This window comes from Cetorhinus maximus, chromosome 10 (assembly GCF_964194155.1).
Source record: "Cetorhinus maximus chromosome 10, sCetMax3.hap1.1, whole genome shotgun sequence".
In the NCBI taxonomy this organism is placed as follows: domain Eukaryota; kingdom Metazoa; phylum Chordata; class Chondrichthyes; order Lamniformes; family Cetorhinidae; genus Cetorhinus; species Cetorhinus maximus.
Window position 1 is genome coordinate 116,615,374 of NC_135888.1, and position 17,322 is coordinate 116,632,695.

Below are 17,322 nucleotides of genomic sequence, written 5' to 3' on the forward strand. Positions count from 1 at the left end.
ATGGTGAAAGAGACCACCAGATTCTTTCAACATGCCCTTGGTTGAAATTAAAAAAGTGAGTTGAGACACTGACTAGGAAATTTTCAGGAGCATCATAATTCAAGATAGATGGGTCACCTACAGTTCTTGCACTGTGGGTATTGATTAGCCTAGTTTGGATTTCAGTCCAGATTATTTTAGAAGAGTGGGATGTTGATACAGGTGACATGGGTTTTCCTGTTCAATTCCACTGTGCAATATATTGTATGTACTAATTATCTCATGAAAATTTCAAATTACCTATGCAGTACAAAAACTCCAGAATACTTGCACATAAAATCTGTCAGTGTGTTTCAATAGAAAATATAATCTGAACAAGTTCAGTGATGGCACCTAATCACAATGATACAAACTTGACTTTGGTTTTTTAAATTCTTTCACAGGACCTGAGCGTTGCTGGTGATACCAGCATTTTTGTTGCCCATTCTTAATTGCTCTTGAAGTGGTGGTGGTGGTGAGCTGCTTACTTGAATCGCTGCAGTCCATGTGGTGCAGTTACGCCCACAGTACTGTTAGGGAGGGTGTTCCAGGATTTTGACCCTGCGAAAGTGAAGGAACAGCGATATAGTTCCAAATCAGGATGGTGTGTGGCTTGGAGGGGAACTTGCAGGTAGTGGTATTCCTGTACATCTGCTGCCCTCATCCTTCTAGATGGTAGAGGGTTGGATGGTGCAGTTGAAGGAGCCTTAGTGAGTTAACTGCAATGCATCTTGTAGATGGTACACACAGCTGCCACTGTGCATCGGTGGTGGAGGGAGAGAATGTTGAAGGTCATGAATGGCATGCCAGTCAAGTGCGCTGCTTTGTCCTGGATGGTGTCAAGCTTCTTGTATGTTGTTGGGGCTGCACTCATCCAGGCAAGTGCAGAGTATTGCATCATGCTCCTGACTTGTGCCTTGTAGATGGACAACAGTGTTTGGGGTGTCAGGTGGAGAGTTACTCTCCACAGAATTCCCAGCCTCTGACCTGCTCATACAGCCATGATATGTGGCGGGATCATCAATCTCATTCATGATTCATGTGGGACTGGTGTCATGCACCTCAATGTATGGCCAAGCAGGTGGAATGGGTGGGGAAATGAAAAGGGGAAAAAAACAGAATGAGGACAAAAAGGCTCCCTCTCCTGAATGCTATCCCCAAAGTTCATTATGTGGCGTAAGATGAGAGAATGAAAATGGGATCATGTTCTGCTACAATGGTTCCTATGATCAAACACGAGGTCTAAACTTCCTCAAATTAGTCTGTTGGATGAGGCAGTAGAGGGCTTTGGCTATGACTATGGAACAGTTTCACACCACTAACTGCTATGTTCAGCTGAGGACAAATTGGTGAAAATTAGAAAGGAAAAGAACATCAAAAAATGTTTACTGGTGGAAAGGGTTAATTGACAAATATATCTAAAATAAAATAATCTATAGAACTTACTCTTTACTGCTGGAGAGCTTGTGGTTAGAATTACTCCTTTCTTCTGCTTTAGGCCTTTTGTTTTCACAACTCTCGTTTTCCCCATCGTTCTGAACAAACATGCAAAATAATGATCAAAATCTCAAATTGCCATCAACTGTAGCTTTGCACCGATTACAGTCATGAGTAACGCCACAAACAACACTTTCAAGATCAATACATTCCAATTACTTTGATGCAATTTAGTATATCACATATCTACTAGATTCATGGGATCCAAGGCAAAGTGGCAAGTTGGATCCAAATTAGTAGAAGAGCAGGGAGCAAAACGTAATGGTCAATGAGTCTTTTTGTGACTGGAAGGTTGTTTTCAGTGGGGCTTAGTTCCAGGTGCCTTGCTTTTTGCGATATATATCAATGGTTTTAACTTGAATGTAGTTGGTATGATTAAGTTACAGATGACATAAAAATTTGCCATGGATAGGTGAAGGAGGAGAAAGCTGTAGACTGTGTACAGGACGATATCAATGGAATATTCAGATGGACAGAAGAGTGGTAAGTGGAGTTCAATCCAGAAAAGTGAGAGGTAACATGTTTAGGGAAGACGAATAAGGGGATACAGAATAAATGGTAGGAAACTGAGAATTAGAGTCACAGAGGGATCTTGGGGTGTATGTCCACAGATCCCTGAAGCTGTCGGACAGGTAGATAAGGTGGTCAATAAAGCAAAACAGGGTACTTGCCTTTATTAATCGAGTCGTTGGGCAGAATTTTCCTGCTGTCGGTGGGGGGGTGGGGGAAGTTGATGGGCAGGCGCGTGCAGGCATGCTTCTGATCGGCAGGCCTGATTTAACGCCAATTAAGGCCCGCCCAGCGTGACGTCCACAGGGAAGCGCCATGCACTCCCTGTGCGGGCGGGGGGGGGGGAATCCCAAAATCAAGAGTGCACTCTTTCACGCATGCGCACGAAAGAGCGCATTCATCTCCCTGAGGCTAAGTGCAACCTCAGGGAGATCGTCTCTATTTTTAAAAATATTAGCAATAGAGAAAAAAAAATTCCCTTACATGACAATGTCACATGAGCTGAGACATTTTCATAATTTCCAAGAAAACTTTATTAAAACTTTTAAAACCCTACATGAAACCTCATCCTGCCTGTGGATGAGGTTTCATGTTTTTGCTAGCTGCCGCCGGGGCTCCTGGCCTGCCCTCCAACCTTAAGGTTGGACGGGCAGGTCCACTAATTGCTTTAATTGATCTGTCAATGGCCTCAATTGGCCATTGACAGGTCGGCGGGCGCGCAGCTGATTTTGCTGCGCCCCCGCCTTCCTGAAAATTTAAATGGGGCGTGGTGACGTTGGGAGTTCCGCCTGACGTCACCGCACGTCAATTTTACACGCCGGCGAGCGGGACCTTCCTTCTCCCCCCCTCGCTGACTGTAAAATCCTGCCCATAGAATATAAGAGCTGGGAGATTATGCTAGAACTATATAAAACACTGGTTAGGCCACTGTTGGAGTGCTGCATGCACTTCTGGTCACCACATTGAGAAAGATGTGATTGGACTACAGAGGCGATTTACGAGGATGTTCCCTGCACTGGAGAACTTTAGCTATAAGGAAAGAATGGATAGGCTGGGGTTATTTTCTTTGGAACAGAAGAGGCTGAGGGGAGGCTTAATTGAAGTGTATAGAATTATGCGGGATCTAGATAGAATGCATAAGAATGCCCTATTCTCCTTGGCTGAGGGGTCCATTAACCAAGCGGCATAAAGTTAGGGTAAAAGGTAGGAGATTTAGAGGGGATTAAAGGAGCAATCTCTTCACGCAGAGGATGGAAAAGACAGAAGAAGCCCTTGTTACATTTAAAGAGTACTTGGGTGTACACTTGGGAAGATCTGCAACCTACAAGGCCACGGACCAAAGGATGAGCTGAATGGCTACTTGTTGGCTGGCATGGACACAATGGGCCAAATGGTCGTCTTCTATGCTGTAAATGTCTGATTCTATAACACCAACAGGATTGTGAAAATATAGGGAACAAGGAAAAATTTCACTTAATTTTCTTTCAATATTTTAGCTTCTACAATCCTAAATTTGAGATAGCTTTCATCTTTGCAAATCTGGTCCTACCTATATAGTCAGTTGAACAAACCTATTCAGAGAGGAAAGCAGGTTCAAATGTGACCTTGGAACCAACATTAGAGAGGCTAAGAATGTAACACTACTCAATCGGAATGCATTTTTTCTCCTAGCCAAGTTTAATTGCAGCATTAAACTTATTCCAGGCTTCTACTAATTGCTGCTCGGAACCTGCTGTAAATACCCTAGTTTTCTAGGGTATACCCTGTATTCTAGATTTTTGTTTCTATGCACAGTCAGTGCAAGGTTAACAGCATTTTCACTTCTTAAAAAGATAGTTGCATGATTAAAGAGGAGGGGAGGAATTAATCCACTGCAGAACAAACTCCCAGAGACAGCTATGTGGCGATGACTAGTCATTCTGTTTGTGAAGTTGACTGAGGGATAAACATTGGTCAGGACACCAGGGATGATTTCCCTGCTCTTCGAAATAGTGCTACGGGATCTTTTCTGTTCAGCTTAGAGGGCAGACCCTGGTTTAATATCTCAGCTAAAGAAGACATCTGACTGTGCAGCATTCCTTAGCACTGCACTGGAGTGTCAGCCTTTGTTTTTGTGCTTCAAGTCCTAGAGTGGGACTTGAACACAGAGCCGAATGCTGTCAACTGAGCCGCAGGTACACTAAAAAAGGGTGCTACACACATTTCTTTGAAAAGTCATGTGAAAGCTAATACTACAGTTGAAAGAATCTTAATTTAAAAAAAACTATTTATGCTCATAAATGGTCATTTAGTCCACCTCTACATTGCTTCCTTTATTGTAGAAAAAAATGGAATGCAGTATGAATCAAAAATGCTGTTTTCCCTCTCACCTTGTGCTTTCGCTTGCCTTTATTTGATTTTTTTTCAGTTGACTGCTTCGGAGTGTCTCGCATGTGCCTATCCAAAGAGATCTCCTTGTCCACTTTGGGTTGCTCAGTTTCCTTATGAGGTGATTCAGGTTTCCTAGATAACAGACTTAAGTCAATTCTAACAATGAGTGATGTAATATTACGATATTTGTCATCAACATCACTCAGTGGTGAAAGGAGTTCTTTCTCTTCCATAGGAGAGAAAAGCCTTTGCCGAAAAAAGCTGTCTTCCCCATCAACAGAGGATTTATGGACAGGAGTCCTATTATTCTCTGAGTACTTTGGAGTTTGGGAAGCAGGAGGGAGAGTTTCACTTTGCTCAGAATCAGAGGAAGACGAGTCCGTTTCAACATACTCTCTCGATTTCTGAGGCGTTTTGTTGGCACTCTTGGGGTGTTTTCTTTTATCAACAGTTGTCCTGGTTGAAGACTTGGATTCTCTCTTTGTGCTGGGTTTTCTAGAACCCTTTGTAGCAGCTTTATGACGGTTTGCAGGAATAGGAGTCGCTCTATCAGATGTAGGCTCACTTTCAACTTTTAGCCCTCCTCTTGGTTCCTCAGTTACAGCTGGTCGCTCTGCTTTCTTCGGCTGTTTTTTACCAACTGTCTTCCTCTGTGCATTGCCATCACTTTGGGCTGGTGACTTTTGGCGACCTCTAGTTTCTGACCCTTTCTGTGCATTCCTTGAATCCCTCCCAGGAGTAGCTGTGCTTACATCCTTGGATCCACCTGGATCCTCGTACGTGACACTCTGGTCTCGGTTTTCCTTCTTGTAACCATGACTCTGTGATGATTGAATGTGACTGTCCACAGATGAAGCTGGTGAAACTTTGTGAGAATTCACCTTGTTCAGCCAGTTGTCCAACTGCCACTTACTTGAAGGTGGTGGTTCAGGCTGGAACAGAAAGAAACAGAATTTTGAATTGGTGTTCATAGATTTCTTTAAAAAACACATCCAAGTGGATGATGGTGGCACAGTGGTAACATAATTGGACTAGTAATCCAAAGGCCCAGGGTAATGTGCTAAGGACATGGGTTCAAATTCCACCACAGCAGCTGGTGGAATTAATAGATATGGAACATAAAGCTAGTCTCAGTATTGGTGACCATGAAACTATCAGTTGCCATTAAAAACTCATCTGGTTCGCTAATGTCCTTTAGGGAAGGAAATCAGTCATCCTTAACTGGTCTGGCGTACATGTGACACCAGAGCCACAGCAATGTGGCTGATTGTCAAGTGCTCTCTGAAATTGCTTAGCAAGCCACTCAGTTCAAGGGCAATTAGGGATGGACAACAAATGCTGGCTTGCCATTGATGCCAACATTCCATCAAAGAATGTAAAAAAAGTGAAAAACAGTTTCAAAAGAATTCTTCTGAACCCAAACACTGTCAACTTCAGTGAATGAAATCACTGTGGTTGTGCTTTTCTTTGGGCCTTTTGCCAAAAACTTCCATTTTTTCCTTCGAATAAAGGTAACAAATCACTATTTCTATCATCCCCTCCACAAAGTTAATAAAAATGGAATGCTTTCAAAGTAATTCTACACAAGAGGAAGCTATTCAGGTCACAGGGTTAAAGAAGATCACATAGCAAAATAAAACCACATTAGCTAACTGGCCATGTTAAAGACAATTTAGGCTAAAATAGAAATATTTCTACAAGGAAAACTGCTCTCAAGAATAAGGACCAGTATCAAATGCAGCCTTTGACAAAATACATAAAGGCATGAGAGAAGAAAATTGGCATTACTATAAACTTATTGCCTAAGTGTTTTGCAGCTATATTAGAAATCAAAGAGCCATTGAGAGGCGTTAAATGGCTATTCTGCATCAGTCTTCATTATTGAAGATGATGCTACATTATCAATGACAACATAGTGGTGATGCTATACTTGAACCTCAAATAGATAGAATTAGTGACTTCTAAATGGGACTAGGCTGTGGGTCGATGGCGTGCAAGCTAGGGAGCTCAAATTGCAAGCTGTGCTGTGAAGCACTGGCTTATATTTAATAGTTCAGTGGGGACTGGGATTATTCCCATGGTCTGGAGAAAAGTTCACGCGCTGCCAATATTTATAAAGGAAAATGGGCTAGATTTTGATGTAGGCAGCAAACCAACAATACTCACCACAGACCTTGAAGAAAGCTGCCCGCAGAGATATAGTGATTCTCTGCTGCAGATTTCCCCTTTCCCAACATCAGTTTATTTCTGCTGCCATGTCGAGGAGATCTACAGGCATCTAAAAGCAGTGATGCCATCAAACAGGGAAAGCAGCTAATTTCACTGAAGTATTCTCAGAGCTAACCAGGAAGTAAAAACTACCAAATCTCTTCATTTTTAGTTCTATTTTTTCAGATTGCAAAATAATAATTGAGATATACACAAAATTAAGGCAGAAGATAAAATATAAACAAAAAAATTGTGGAAATTGTCATAATTGACATTCACCAAATATAAAATTAACTCTTTCAGGTTGGGCAAGGCTATTTAGCAGTAATTACAAATTTAGTGTGTAATAATTACACCTCATTCAACAAGGTGTAACTTTTTTCTTTTAAAAAGATTTTTACAGCAAGAAAAGCATGTAAGGGTTAAAGTTCTTGCCAGTTCATTAGGTTCCAATTGATTGCAGTCTGGGGGAAACAGTGCAATCTCTGGAGAAGCCCAGAATAACTGAGAACTTGAACGTTGCTGGAAAGGGAGACATGTTGCCGAAGCAGGACAAATGGAAGAATGGCAAATTTCTACAGGACAAATGGGTGTTGATCGGTTGGCAGGTCAACTCTGGCCAAAGTGTTACCATGGAGAAAGCAACAGGGAATTATAGGCTCCCCAAGCTATGGCGTAATTCAAAAAATTCACTAACAGTAACTTCTGAATTTCTGTATTTAACTGTGCAAGTGTGGACTCTGGAAGCTTCAGTGAAATAATGATGGCGAGTGCTGAGATTTGCCATTAGTTTAACTTTGGTTACTGGCAAGCTGATAGATTGGACCAGAGATGATCATCTAGAAAGAAAAGGTAACATTAAGGACTCCCAGCACAGCTTCTGGAAAAGTAGGCCCTGTCTCATTAACTCTGCTAAGGAAGTTACAAAGTTGGTCAAAGTTAAAGCCCAGCTTACATGTATCTGGACTTCAGTGCCTTTGACAAAATACCACAAAGTTACTAAGCAAGTTTTGTGGAATTGGTGGGAAATTTTGGAGTTGGATAAGAAGCTGGTTAGTACCATAGACAGAAATTCATTAGTAATGGTTGCGGCTCTTAGTGAGGTTAGTCACTACTCGACTCCCAAAAGATTGACAAATAGAGCCTTTGTACTTCACCGCTTCTCCAGTGCAGTACTGAGGGAGTGCAGTCTTACGGATGAGACATTAAACCAAGGTCCCATCTGCCAGCTCAGGTGAATTATTTCAAAGAGGAGCAAGAGAGTTCTCCCCGGTGTCCTGGTTAATATTTATCCTTCAAACAATATCACAGAAACAGATTATCTGGCCATTACCACTTTGCTGTTCGTCAGCCAATTTGCGCAAACAAGTTCCAAGTTTTATATATTATAACAGCGACTACACTTCAAAAATACTTCATTGGTTGTAAAAAACTATGGAACATTCTTGAAAGGTGCAAGAGAAATGCAAGTCATTATTTTATTGGGGGAACACAATCACATTGTTTATATCGTATATATTGGTAAATGACAAAATGTGGGTGCAATGGCCTCAAATAATGGCAACAAATTTCAGACAGATCTAAATGAAACGGGGAAATTGGCCCATATCCGACAGGTGCCCTTTAATATAGATAAACACCACTTAAGTATGGACAGCTCCATGAGATCATACCAGGACATGAAAGGTTTGATATATTTTCCATTATTTAACAAACAAAAGCCTCACTACTGACTAGAGGTGACAGCCAGAAATTGAACATCAGCTTTCTCCTCCTTTAAATGAATAAAACAACAAGATTAACCAATTTGAAGTGGAAGAGACATCTGTGTTCGTAGGAAGATGGTGAGTGACATTTAGTAATTGGAAGTAGGCAAACCAAGTTCAGCAACAGCAATGGAGTTGCTGAGCTTTGGCAGCATGGAGTGGTGATATTAAAGCATGACAGTACTGCTGGAAAAGCTGGAGCTTTCAATGTTGTGTTGGAAGAACACTGGAACGTAGAACTTATTTTACTGTGTAGTTTCTGGGTTCTCGCAGCACAGATAGAGTGTCCCACATTTTGGCAGCACTCAGAGGGAGTGGTGAGTCCTGGGGTCTATGAAAACTGGGGTAAGTACTGGGATTTATCAGCACTGGGGCAGATAGACTTAGTGGGAAGTGATCGTGGGGGGTTCTGCAGTCTGACTGCACTGGAGAAGAGGTTTTAGAGTGTGGAGTAAGGATGGCAAGTGGGTGGGGAAAGGGAAGGAGGAAATATCAATATCTGGGTCCTTTGTAGGGAAATATCAGTGCCTAGGACGCAGTGGCATTGAAGTAGTCACAGTAGTCAGGGCATTGTAGCACTGAGGCAGGGTGTGCCCAGGTGATCGTGGCTAGGCTCACACCTGGCCACTAAGCATCTCCCTTTCTTTGAGTTGACAACCATTAAGCCCTCAGTTCTAACTATAATAATCACAGCTTATATTTGCTATGCCAGCATGCATGTAGCAAATAAGACTGTTTAATGGGAATAACTTATACAGCCGAAGTCAGGCAGTATTGATAGCTAACTACTACAGGACAGGGGGTGAGATGGGATAACTGGGGAGGGAACACTGATGCCTGATAATCAAAATATTTTCAGAAAATAAAGTGAAAACTGTTCTGAATTGCATTTTGCCATCAGTTGTATAAGTTTAGAAATCTGTCCTAGGATAAAGAGTCTTTCAGTTGCAGAGAGAAAAGCTTATTGATGCTTGGTAGAAAACTGTGGAAGCTGTATACATGCATACTGTTGGATCCCTAAAGAGAAAAAGGAGACCATAACTGAGTCAAAGCAAAAACTTTATGATGAGGCGTTTGAGAGTGGCTGTCGTAAAACAAAAATGAAATAACTAAAACGACAAAGTAACAATTAAATGCAAGAACTTGGAATATATTTGTAAATTATTTAATGTAACCTTATAAATTAGGAAATTTGACTATGAAGCACTGCATTGCATGTAGTATGTACAACCTTTTAATATTTATTAATTCTGTACTTCAGTGACAATGGTCACTGCATAGGATTTTATCTCTTCTTGTTCCCTTAATTTTGACTTGTACATTCCCTACTGGTGTTATGATTGATTCACAGTAAAACTATGAATCAAAGTGTAATGGGAAAAGTGCAACAGGAAGGGAGTTTCAAGAAGTGTCCACTAAATGCAACACTGCTAATAGAAGTGCCCCAATACCTAAATTCTAGCCTTTCAGCACTTTGCAAGATAAATGATACCAGTCACTGGTATACTCTTATACAGATAAGTGCATGAAGATCAAACCCCTGACATACCTCAGGAGATATACATGATGGTTCATTCGCCTCACTGTCACTAGAGCTGCTCTCACTTTCAGAGTCTGATCCAGAACTACTTTCAGACCCACTGTGGCTACTGGAGTCAGCCCTAGGCGGTTCCATAACCTCATTGCTTTGTTGGGAAAGCTCAGAACTACTGAAAAAGAAGAATGATTTGGTTAGTCTATTAAGAAACAAATACAAATTTTTTAATATATAAAAATGTAAAGTGGAAGTAGTCACCTGTGTGGGTGTCTGGTGCCAGATAGTTAACATTACACTAAGTGAGATTTTCTAGCTACACCAAATATCATCTCGTTAACCAAATATGCAAAGTCACCCCACTAAGCTCATTACCATGTTTCAACCTCTAATCGCAAGTAATTTCTGCATGCACTGCATGATCTTTTTGCACTCTAATACACAAACAAGAATTTCAGGGAGCCTGTAACTTTCAGAAGGAGCAAGAATTATGTTTCAAGTTATTCTTAATGTTTCTGTATGAAGACCTAGTAAGTGAATATAATATTGTGAAAACAAGTTATTCATTAAACAGTAATTCATTAGAATTATTAGTAGTATTCTGGAAACACATCTTCATTCCCAAACGGGAAACCCCATGCAATTGCCAATCAAGTAACACATCGATATGTTAACAAAGTTGCTTATCTCAACTGCAGGATTAATCAGATAATGGTGAACACCTCAAGGATTATAATTTGCTTGATGCTGGCTAATGTCCCCAATTCTTTGTCTCAAGTTCCTGATGCAATCACAAAATGTTATTAAGTCTACGAGTAGATGACCTGCATTCCTCCTGGTCAAAAAACGATAATAGTGCATTGTAAGGAGGCATGGATAAAGAACAAGGGAAGGGACAAATGTTTTGGTGACCTTTCTACATTACACAGAGTTAAGTACTACCTACCCTTCAAGAGTAGCCCTTGCAGGTGGTTTCCCCATATCCTAGAAATAAAAAAAAAATACAAAGATACTCATAAAATTGAGGTACATTAATACTCAAATGTAGGATACACCATTTCTTTTATACATATTCCAAAAAATTCTTTGGGAAGATGTGATGTGTCAATTCTTCACAGTACAAATATTTTTAAATGTAGTCAGAAAACGTGTTTTTGCAATGTAGATTCAATTAAGTAGAATTCCTCCACCCAAACACCATACAACTTTAGTACACAAATAATAGAACCAGCAAAGTATTCTAAAATATGTTTCTAAACATGTACCAAACTACTGAGCAGGCAGATTGGAAGTGATGTATTAAACTATGCAAGATCGAAAAACTCATATGGGAAAACAATATTTTGTTTGATAGCAGTAAAAATGTTTCTAGTTGTACTAGTAGGTTTAGATCCAAATGCAAAACTATATCAGAAATAGCGCAGTTATGGATTTTCTTTCTCCATTATTGTCCCTATGCTTCAGTTATGACTTTACAGGAGGGAGGGAAATGAATGAAAAATTCCACTTGCAAACACAACAACATTTTATTTTGTTTTATCAAGCTGCAAAGTAAGTCAACCGGTCAACTTATAGATCTCACAATACTTAATGCATTTCTTTTTCCATTTCCATTCCTTTGTTGTTCCTTTGCCGTCTGCTGCATGTGATCCTTTATATATGGTTATAGTTCTTATTTCCATTAACTAACAGAATCACAGAATCAGAATTGATAAATGTAAACCTTTCTTGCCAATCAAGTATCGCAAGTTTTTGGTGAGTGAAAAGATCATCCAGGGAAGTTTAACGGAAAAAATCTTGGTCCGCTCTTCAAGAAGCGAGCAACTTATTCATATTTTTCCAGCACATTAAAGGTCTGCTGCATCAAATTTATCAATAAATTGCAAGTTAGTTTCATTAAGTAAGCAATTTCACTTTTCATACACAGAAAACAAATGCTGGAGTGGAGGCAAACCTGGTCTGCATCGCTGTCTTCACTGCTGCTAAGTTTGAGGTCATCTTCCAACATTCTATATAAAAGGAAAAACAATTACCAGCATCACCACTGTAAGATGCAAGTTTTGTTCTTAGAAATTCATCTGCATCAATGAAATGTTCAGCTATACTTGGGACAGCAAGTTCCATTTTAGTGGAGCCCTCTCCAGACAACTACAACACAAGGCAACAAAATGGGTGTGTGGGATAAAGTCTAATAAAAAAAAATGTTAAATCTGTCAGTCAGGAATACAAAATCTCAATGATCTAATTGAATGGTGGAGCAAGCTTAACAGGCTGAAAGGCCTAGCCCTGTTTCTATCACAAATTAGGAAAATTCTCGCTCAAGGGAAAATAAAAGCCACATTTCCATGGAATATTTAGGGCTGTATTTCACTGGAAAAAAGGAGTGCGCAAAAGGGGTTCTATTTAAAGACCCATCTCACTAAAACTTCATTAAGTAAACAGAATGAATTTAGAAATAGTTGTGGCCCAAGTATAAGATAATTACATTTTCAGAGCATAGAAAATGTTGAGTGATTGTTGGTAGGTAACGATCACAATCAAATTAGTCAACTGAATTAATCTCTTACAGTTTGAGTCATCCGAACCCTTAAGTTATTTTTAAAAATTACCAGCCATCAAGGTGGATGACTAATATGCTGTATGTACAGATAGTCCTCGCTTTAAGTCATCCTGTTTTAGGTTGTTTCGATTTAATGTTAAGTTTTTACTGGGGACGGTATTCGTGCTTAGCGTTGTGGATTTGCATTAATATGGTTTTGTGCCGGGCATGATGAAATGTAACATGACCCAATCGTTGCTACTTAGGAGCAGCCTCTCCCACTCCCCAACGCTGCCCACTTCTCTAGTTTGCAACCTCCCCAGCTTGCAGCTTACCTCCATAACCCCACAACCTGAAGCTGCTCTGACACCATAGGTTACTTCCTGCTTTTTGCTACTCATCCCCCAAAGCCTTGCTCACAGCCAGGGTTTGGGAGTGAGTCAGCAATGGCTGGGGGTGGGGGGTGCGGGAGTGTCAGCGTCAACCAGAAGGGGAGGGCAGATGACGGTGGGGAACACAAGAGGTGGTGATCCAGAGGGCCGGAAAGCGGGAGAGGTGGCGAGTGGGAGCAACGGCTAACGGGAGGCAGGTAGAAAGAGTTAACATATATTTCTTTTATATTTTAATAAGTTATATTTAGTTACTTTGTTTACAAATATAGTAATTTAACACTGTACCTAAGCTTACAGGGTATAATTTTCAATATTTTTCTGATAGGAACCTTTTACCTTGGTTGTAATGGGGAAATCAGATTCACTTAACATTGTTTCATCTGAAGATGCACTTTTCAGAAATGCAGCAACGTTAAGCAAGGAATTACTGCTGCTGATGCCTGACATTATCTGTACTGAAAGATTAATCAACACTGCCAAATATAAATTTGCAGTTCACAATCAGAAATTCTAAGACTGACAAAATAGTAGTACTTTAGTTTTTAAACAAACTGAAGGGACCAGGAAGCTGCTGCAATACGTGAACATATAAAAAATGAAGATGATATCTTCACTGGAAGCAAATAAGCAAACAAATATGACTGATTATAAAACTATAATGTGGATTGTAGAATATAAACTGTTAAGTAGGTAAGCTGTCTAAATCCTAAACTTTAGTGTGACAAGTACGTTATAGGAGAAAGTTATAGCATAGCACAAGATGTCTGTTCTGTACAATCCATTACTCTGTAAAATCATGTTTTGCTTCCAACATTTGCTAGTGTCCAATTTAAACGTGCTGATTTTGATCGCCTCTTTACCCTGAGTGGAAGGGTCGCCAAGCTGACTTTGGAGTGTGGCATCTATTGAGTAGCTTTCCTGTAATTATTGGAATTTCTACTGACAAGAAACTCCGTAAATTAAACTCAGAATGGACAATAGCAGTAGCAATCAAACTGGCAGAACAAATTGCAAATTTGGAGAGAGGGGTATGCATGAAAGAAACAAAACGCAAGTCATAGGTAAGGGGGAAACTGGGGTATGCAAAGTAGCTAAATGCAGGCTAGATACTTCTAATTTAAAAAAAATTCAATTGTGATGCAGATGTCTTAATAAATGTACACAGTGATTTATAAATATCAATGTCTATTACAGTTTAAAATTCATTGCTGGCTAAACTATCTTTAAAGAAAAACGTTTTCTTATTATTATATTGGAAGAACATGGAGTTCAAAGTGATGATTACACAATACAAAGTCACAGAACGTGAAGGTACCCAACACTTATTTCGCAACAAGAATCGCAGCACTGAGTTTTCCTGATAGCATATAGGATTGGTAGTGAACTGCTCAGTATTGTACATTGTTTTTGGAGGAAGAAATTAAATACATCACCACAAAGGATCACATACGGCAGTCTATTGCAGAGATGCCCAACCTTTAGGTCCAAGGTCACACTTGACCCGAGCTTTGAAAATCCAACCCTAAAAGCACAAGCTATTTGTACTGACCCCCTCTGTGGGTTCTGTGTGTTTTTAGCTTTTATCTGTTAGCACCTTGTGAAATACAAAAATCAATCGGAACAGTTACTGAAACATGCATCTATTTGGCAAAGTCAAATCCTTGCAACAGTGTGATTTACTGTTTTCTAGGTTCTCCTAGTCTGAGTGAAATCCAGATAACTGTTTCTAAAAAAACAGAATTTGCAATAAGCTTCAGTGGGCTAAACTGTCGTGGCTCAGTCAATACTATAATTTGAATGAATGATTTGAGACCTCCCTTTTTTCAAAATCTTTGAGCACATCATCCTGGAGGTCTGGGCTCACCTTTCTCATTATTCTTTGTTTAAAGCCCTTCAGTCCAGTTTCTACTTTGCTTAGTGTCTATTGCAGCCTGACAAAAATCAACTTTTTTTTTTTGACTGTGGTATGTTCCAGTCTCCCTGTTCTCAACCTTTCTAGAGCATTTGATACATGCACACCACACTGTCCACTCCATGGTATCAACTGCATTTGGTCCCACTTTTTAAAGAAATTTACTCTCTGAATGTGGGTGTCATGAGCAGGGCCAGCATTTATTACCCATCTTAAGTGTCCTGAGAAGATAATGATGGGCCACCTCCTTGAACTGCTGCAGTTTCTTCTCTTTGTAGTGGTTTGATATAACTAAGTGACTTGCTAGGCTACTTCTAAGGGCAATTGAGTATTTTTAAATTATTCGCTCACGGGGTATGGGCATCACTGGCTGGACCAGCATTAATTGTCCAACTGTCCTTGAGAAGGTGAAGATGAGCTGCCTTCTTGAACTGCATTAGTCCATGTGGTATAGGTACACCGACATACTATTATAGAAAGGGAGTTTCAGGATTTTGACCCAACGCCTGAGAACGAATGCCGATATAGTTCCATGTCAGGATGGTATGTGGCTTTGAGGTGAAATTGCAGGTGGTGTTCCCATGCAACTGCTGTCCTGCCATTCTAGATGGTAGAGGTCACGGGTTTGGAAGGTGCTGTCGGAGGAGCCTTAATGAAGTGCAGCAGTGTATCTTATAGATGGTACACACTGCCACCACTGTGCGTCAGTGGCAGAGGAAGTGGATATTGAAGGTGGTGGATGGGGTGCCAATCAAACAGGTTGCTTTGTCCTGGATGATGTCAAGCTTCAAGCGTTATTGGGGCTGCGCTCATCCAGAAAAAGAGAGTATTCCATCACACATCCGACTTGTGTCTTGTAAATGGTGGACATGCGTTAGGGAGTCAGGAGGCGAATTAACCATTGGAATTGTATACAAACCAAGTCAGGTAAGGATAGCAAATTTTCTTCCCTAAATGACATTAAAGAACTGTATGCGTTTTTTTTAAAAATACAAACATTCTTGACAGCTTTGTGGTCACTTTTTTAAATTATGAATTTATACCAGTTTTTTGTTCCCAGATTTCTTTTTACATTCAAATGATCATCTTCCATGACACTTATTCTCTGCATTAACAGACTAGGCACCTGGATTACTAATATATTAATATAATTACTATATTACCACACTCCAATATAATCAGCACTTTCCATGCGATCGTTTTTCCTTGTACTCCACCACTGTCATCTGTAACGTGCCACAAGGTTCCACCCAGGAACTATTAACTCCTATTCCTTATCTGCATGCTCCTCCTTATCATCCAAAGGTATAAAGTCAGCTTCCACATGCATGTTGAATACGCTCATCTCTAATTATAAAATAAGAATCCATGGTCACCACCATACTTGTCTGGCTGCTTGGAAGGCAATGAGAATTTGTAGGAGACCTCTATATGTCCATTACCATTTTGTTCAGTTCTTGCCAAATAATCTGCACCTTAGCTCCATCCTCCCCTTTGTTACTCCTTCAGGCTCAACTTATTTGCGTGTAATCTTGGAAGTTCTGTTTGCTGTGTTTGGTAGGTGGGAACATGACGACAGGCATGGGCATTCAGACAGGAGTACAGGAGAGGAAAATGGAGGGAACTGGGGGTGGTAGGAGGGAATAGCAAAGGGGCAGAAAATAAGTATTCAGGGCAGGAGAGAGAGAGAGAGAGAGAGACTAGAGAGAGCAGAAAGGTGAAGGCTGTACAGTGCTAAGTTCAGAAGGTTCTACACATTCAATTCCCCCCCCCTCCCCAGGTGTTTAAAAACAAAAGAGCTTACCAACGATTTTGTGGAAAAGCCCCAGTGGTTTTCAGCACTCTTACTTCAACTAAAGCTTCCCCAAATTCACTGGGAAAGATTTAAAGAAATACTGGGTCAAAAATCCTAGAACTCTCTCCCTAGCAGCACTCAATGTACTTACAACTACATGGACTGCAGCAGTTTAAAAAGACAAGTCACAACCATCTTACAGGAAATTACGACATGGCAATGAATGTTAGACATACACGTACATGTGTGTGTCTAACATTAAAAAAAAATTCCATTTTAAGAGCCACATTCCAGCCCTGGTCAGCATTAAGAAAAAAAATCTGGTTCTTGTATCGCACCTTCCATATCCTCAGCAAGTGTCAAAGCATTAACAGCCAAGGATTACTTTTGGGATTTCTCTGTTGTTCAGTGACAAACGCAGAGAATAATTTTTACACAATACAGTGCCAGAAACAGCACTGAGATTATGTTAATCTATTTAAGTGGCATTACTTGAAAGACTAATAATAGCCAAGAAAACCTGATGTTTTTTTGAAAAGTAACATGTGATTCCTTACTGCCACTTGTACAGATAATGCTTCTGTTTAATAGGTCGCCTAAAACATGCCACTTCCAATAACACTGCATAACAGGGCAGCATGAGCGAGGAGGGACAAAAAAAAAGACCATGAAAGAGAAAAAGACATCTTGGTAGTTCTGCACTGCTAGATTAGGTTAGGTCAAGGAGGTGGTATGATCCCCTCAGCCCATGGTGTAACAGCACCCCCAGGAATACTTATCT

General features: G+C 40.3%; 1 protein-coding gene across 7 annotated transcripts in view; it reads right to left on the reverse strand.

The window, feature by feature from the left end:
* aff4 (AF4/FMR2 family, member 4) overlaps positions 1 to 17,322 on the reverse strand; it is a 110,742-nt gene that overhangs the window by 30,441 nt on the left and 62,979 nt on the right. For 4 of the 7 annotated variants that reach the window (XM_078551036.1, XM_078551043.1, XM_078551039.1 and 1 more), the window contains exons 10-14: positions 11,858 to 11,912; positions 10,850 to 10,887; positions 9,919 to 10,078; positions 4,395 to 5,327; positions 1,465 to 1,553 (exon numbers count right to left, since the gene is read on the reverse strand). In XM_078551036.1, the coding sequence (XP_078407162.1) occupies positions 1,465 to 1,553; positions 4,395 to 5,327; positions 9,919 to 10,078; positions 10,850 to 10,887; positions 11,858 to 11,912 (1,275 nt within the window). The remainder of the gene's footprint in view (positions 1 to 1,464; positions 1,554 to 4,394; positions 5,328 to 9,918; positions 10,079 to 10,849; positions 10,888 to 11,857; positions 11,913 to 17,322) is intronic. The other 3 variants (XM_078551040.1, XM_078551042.1, XM_078551041.1) reach the window with 3 other exon arrangements.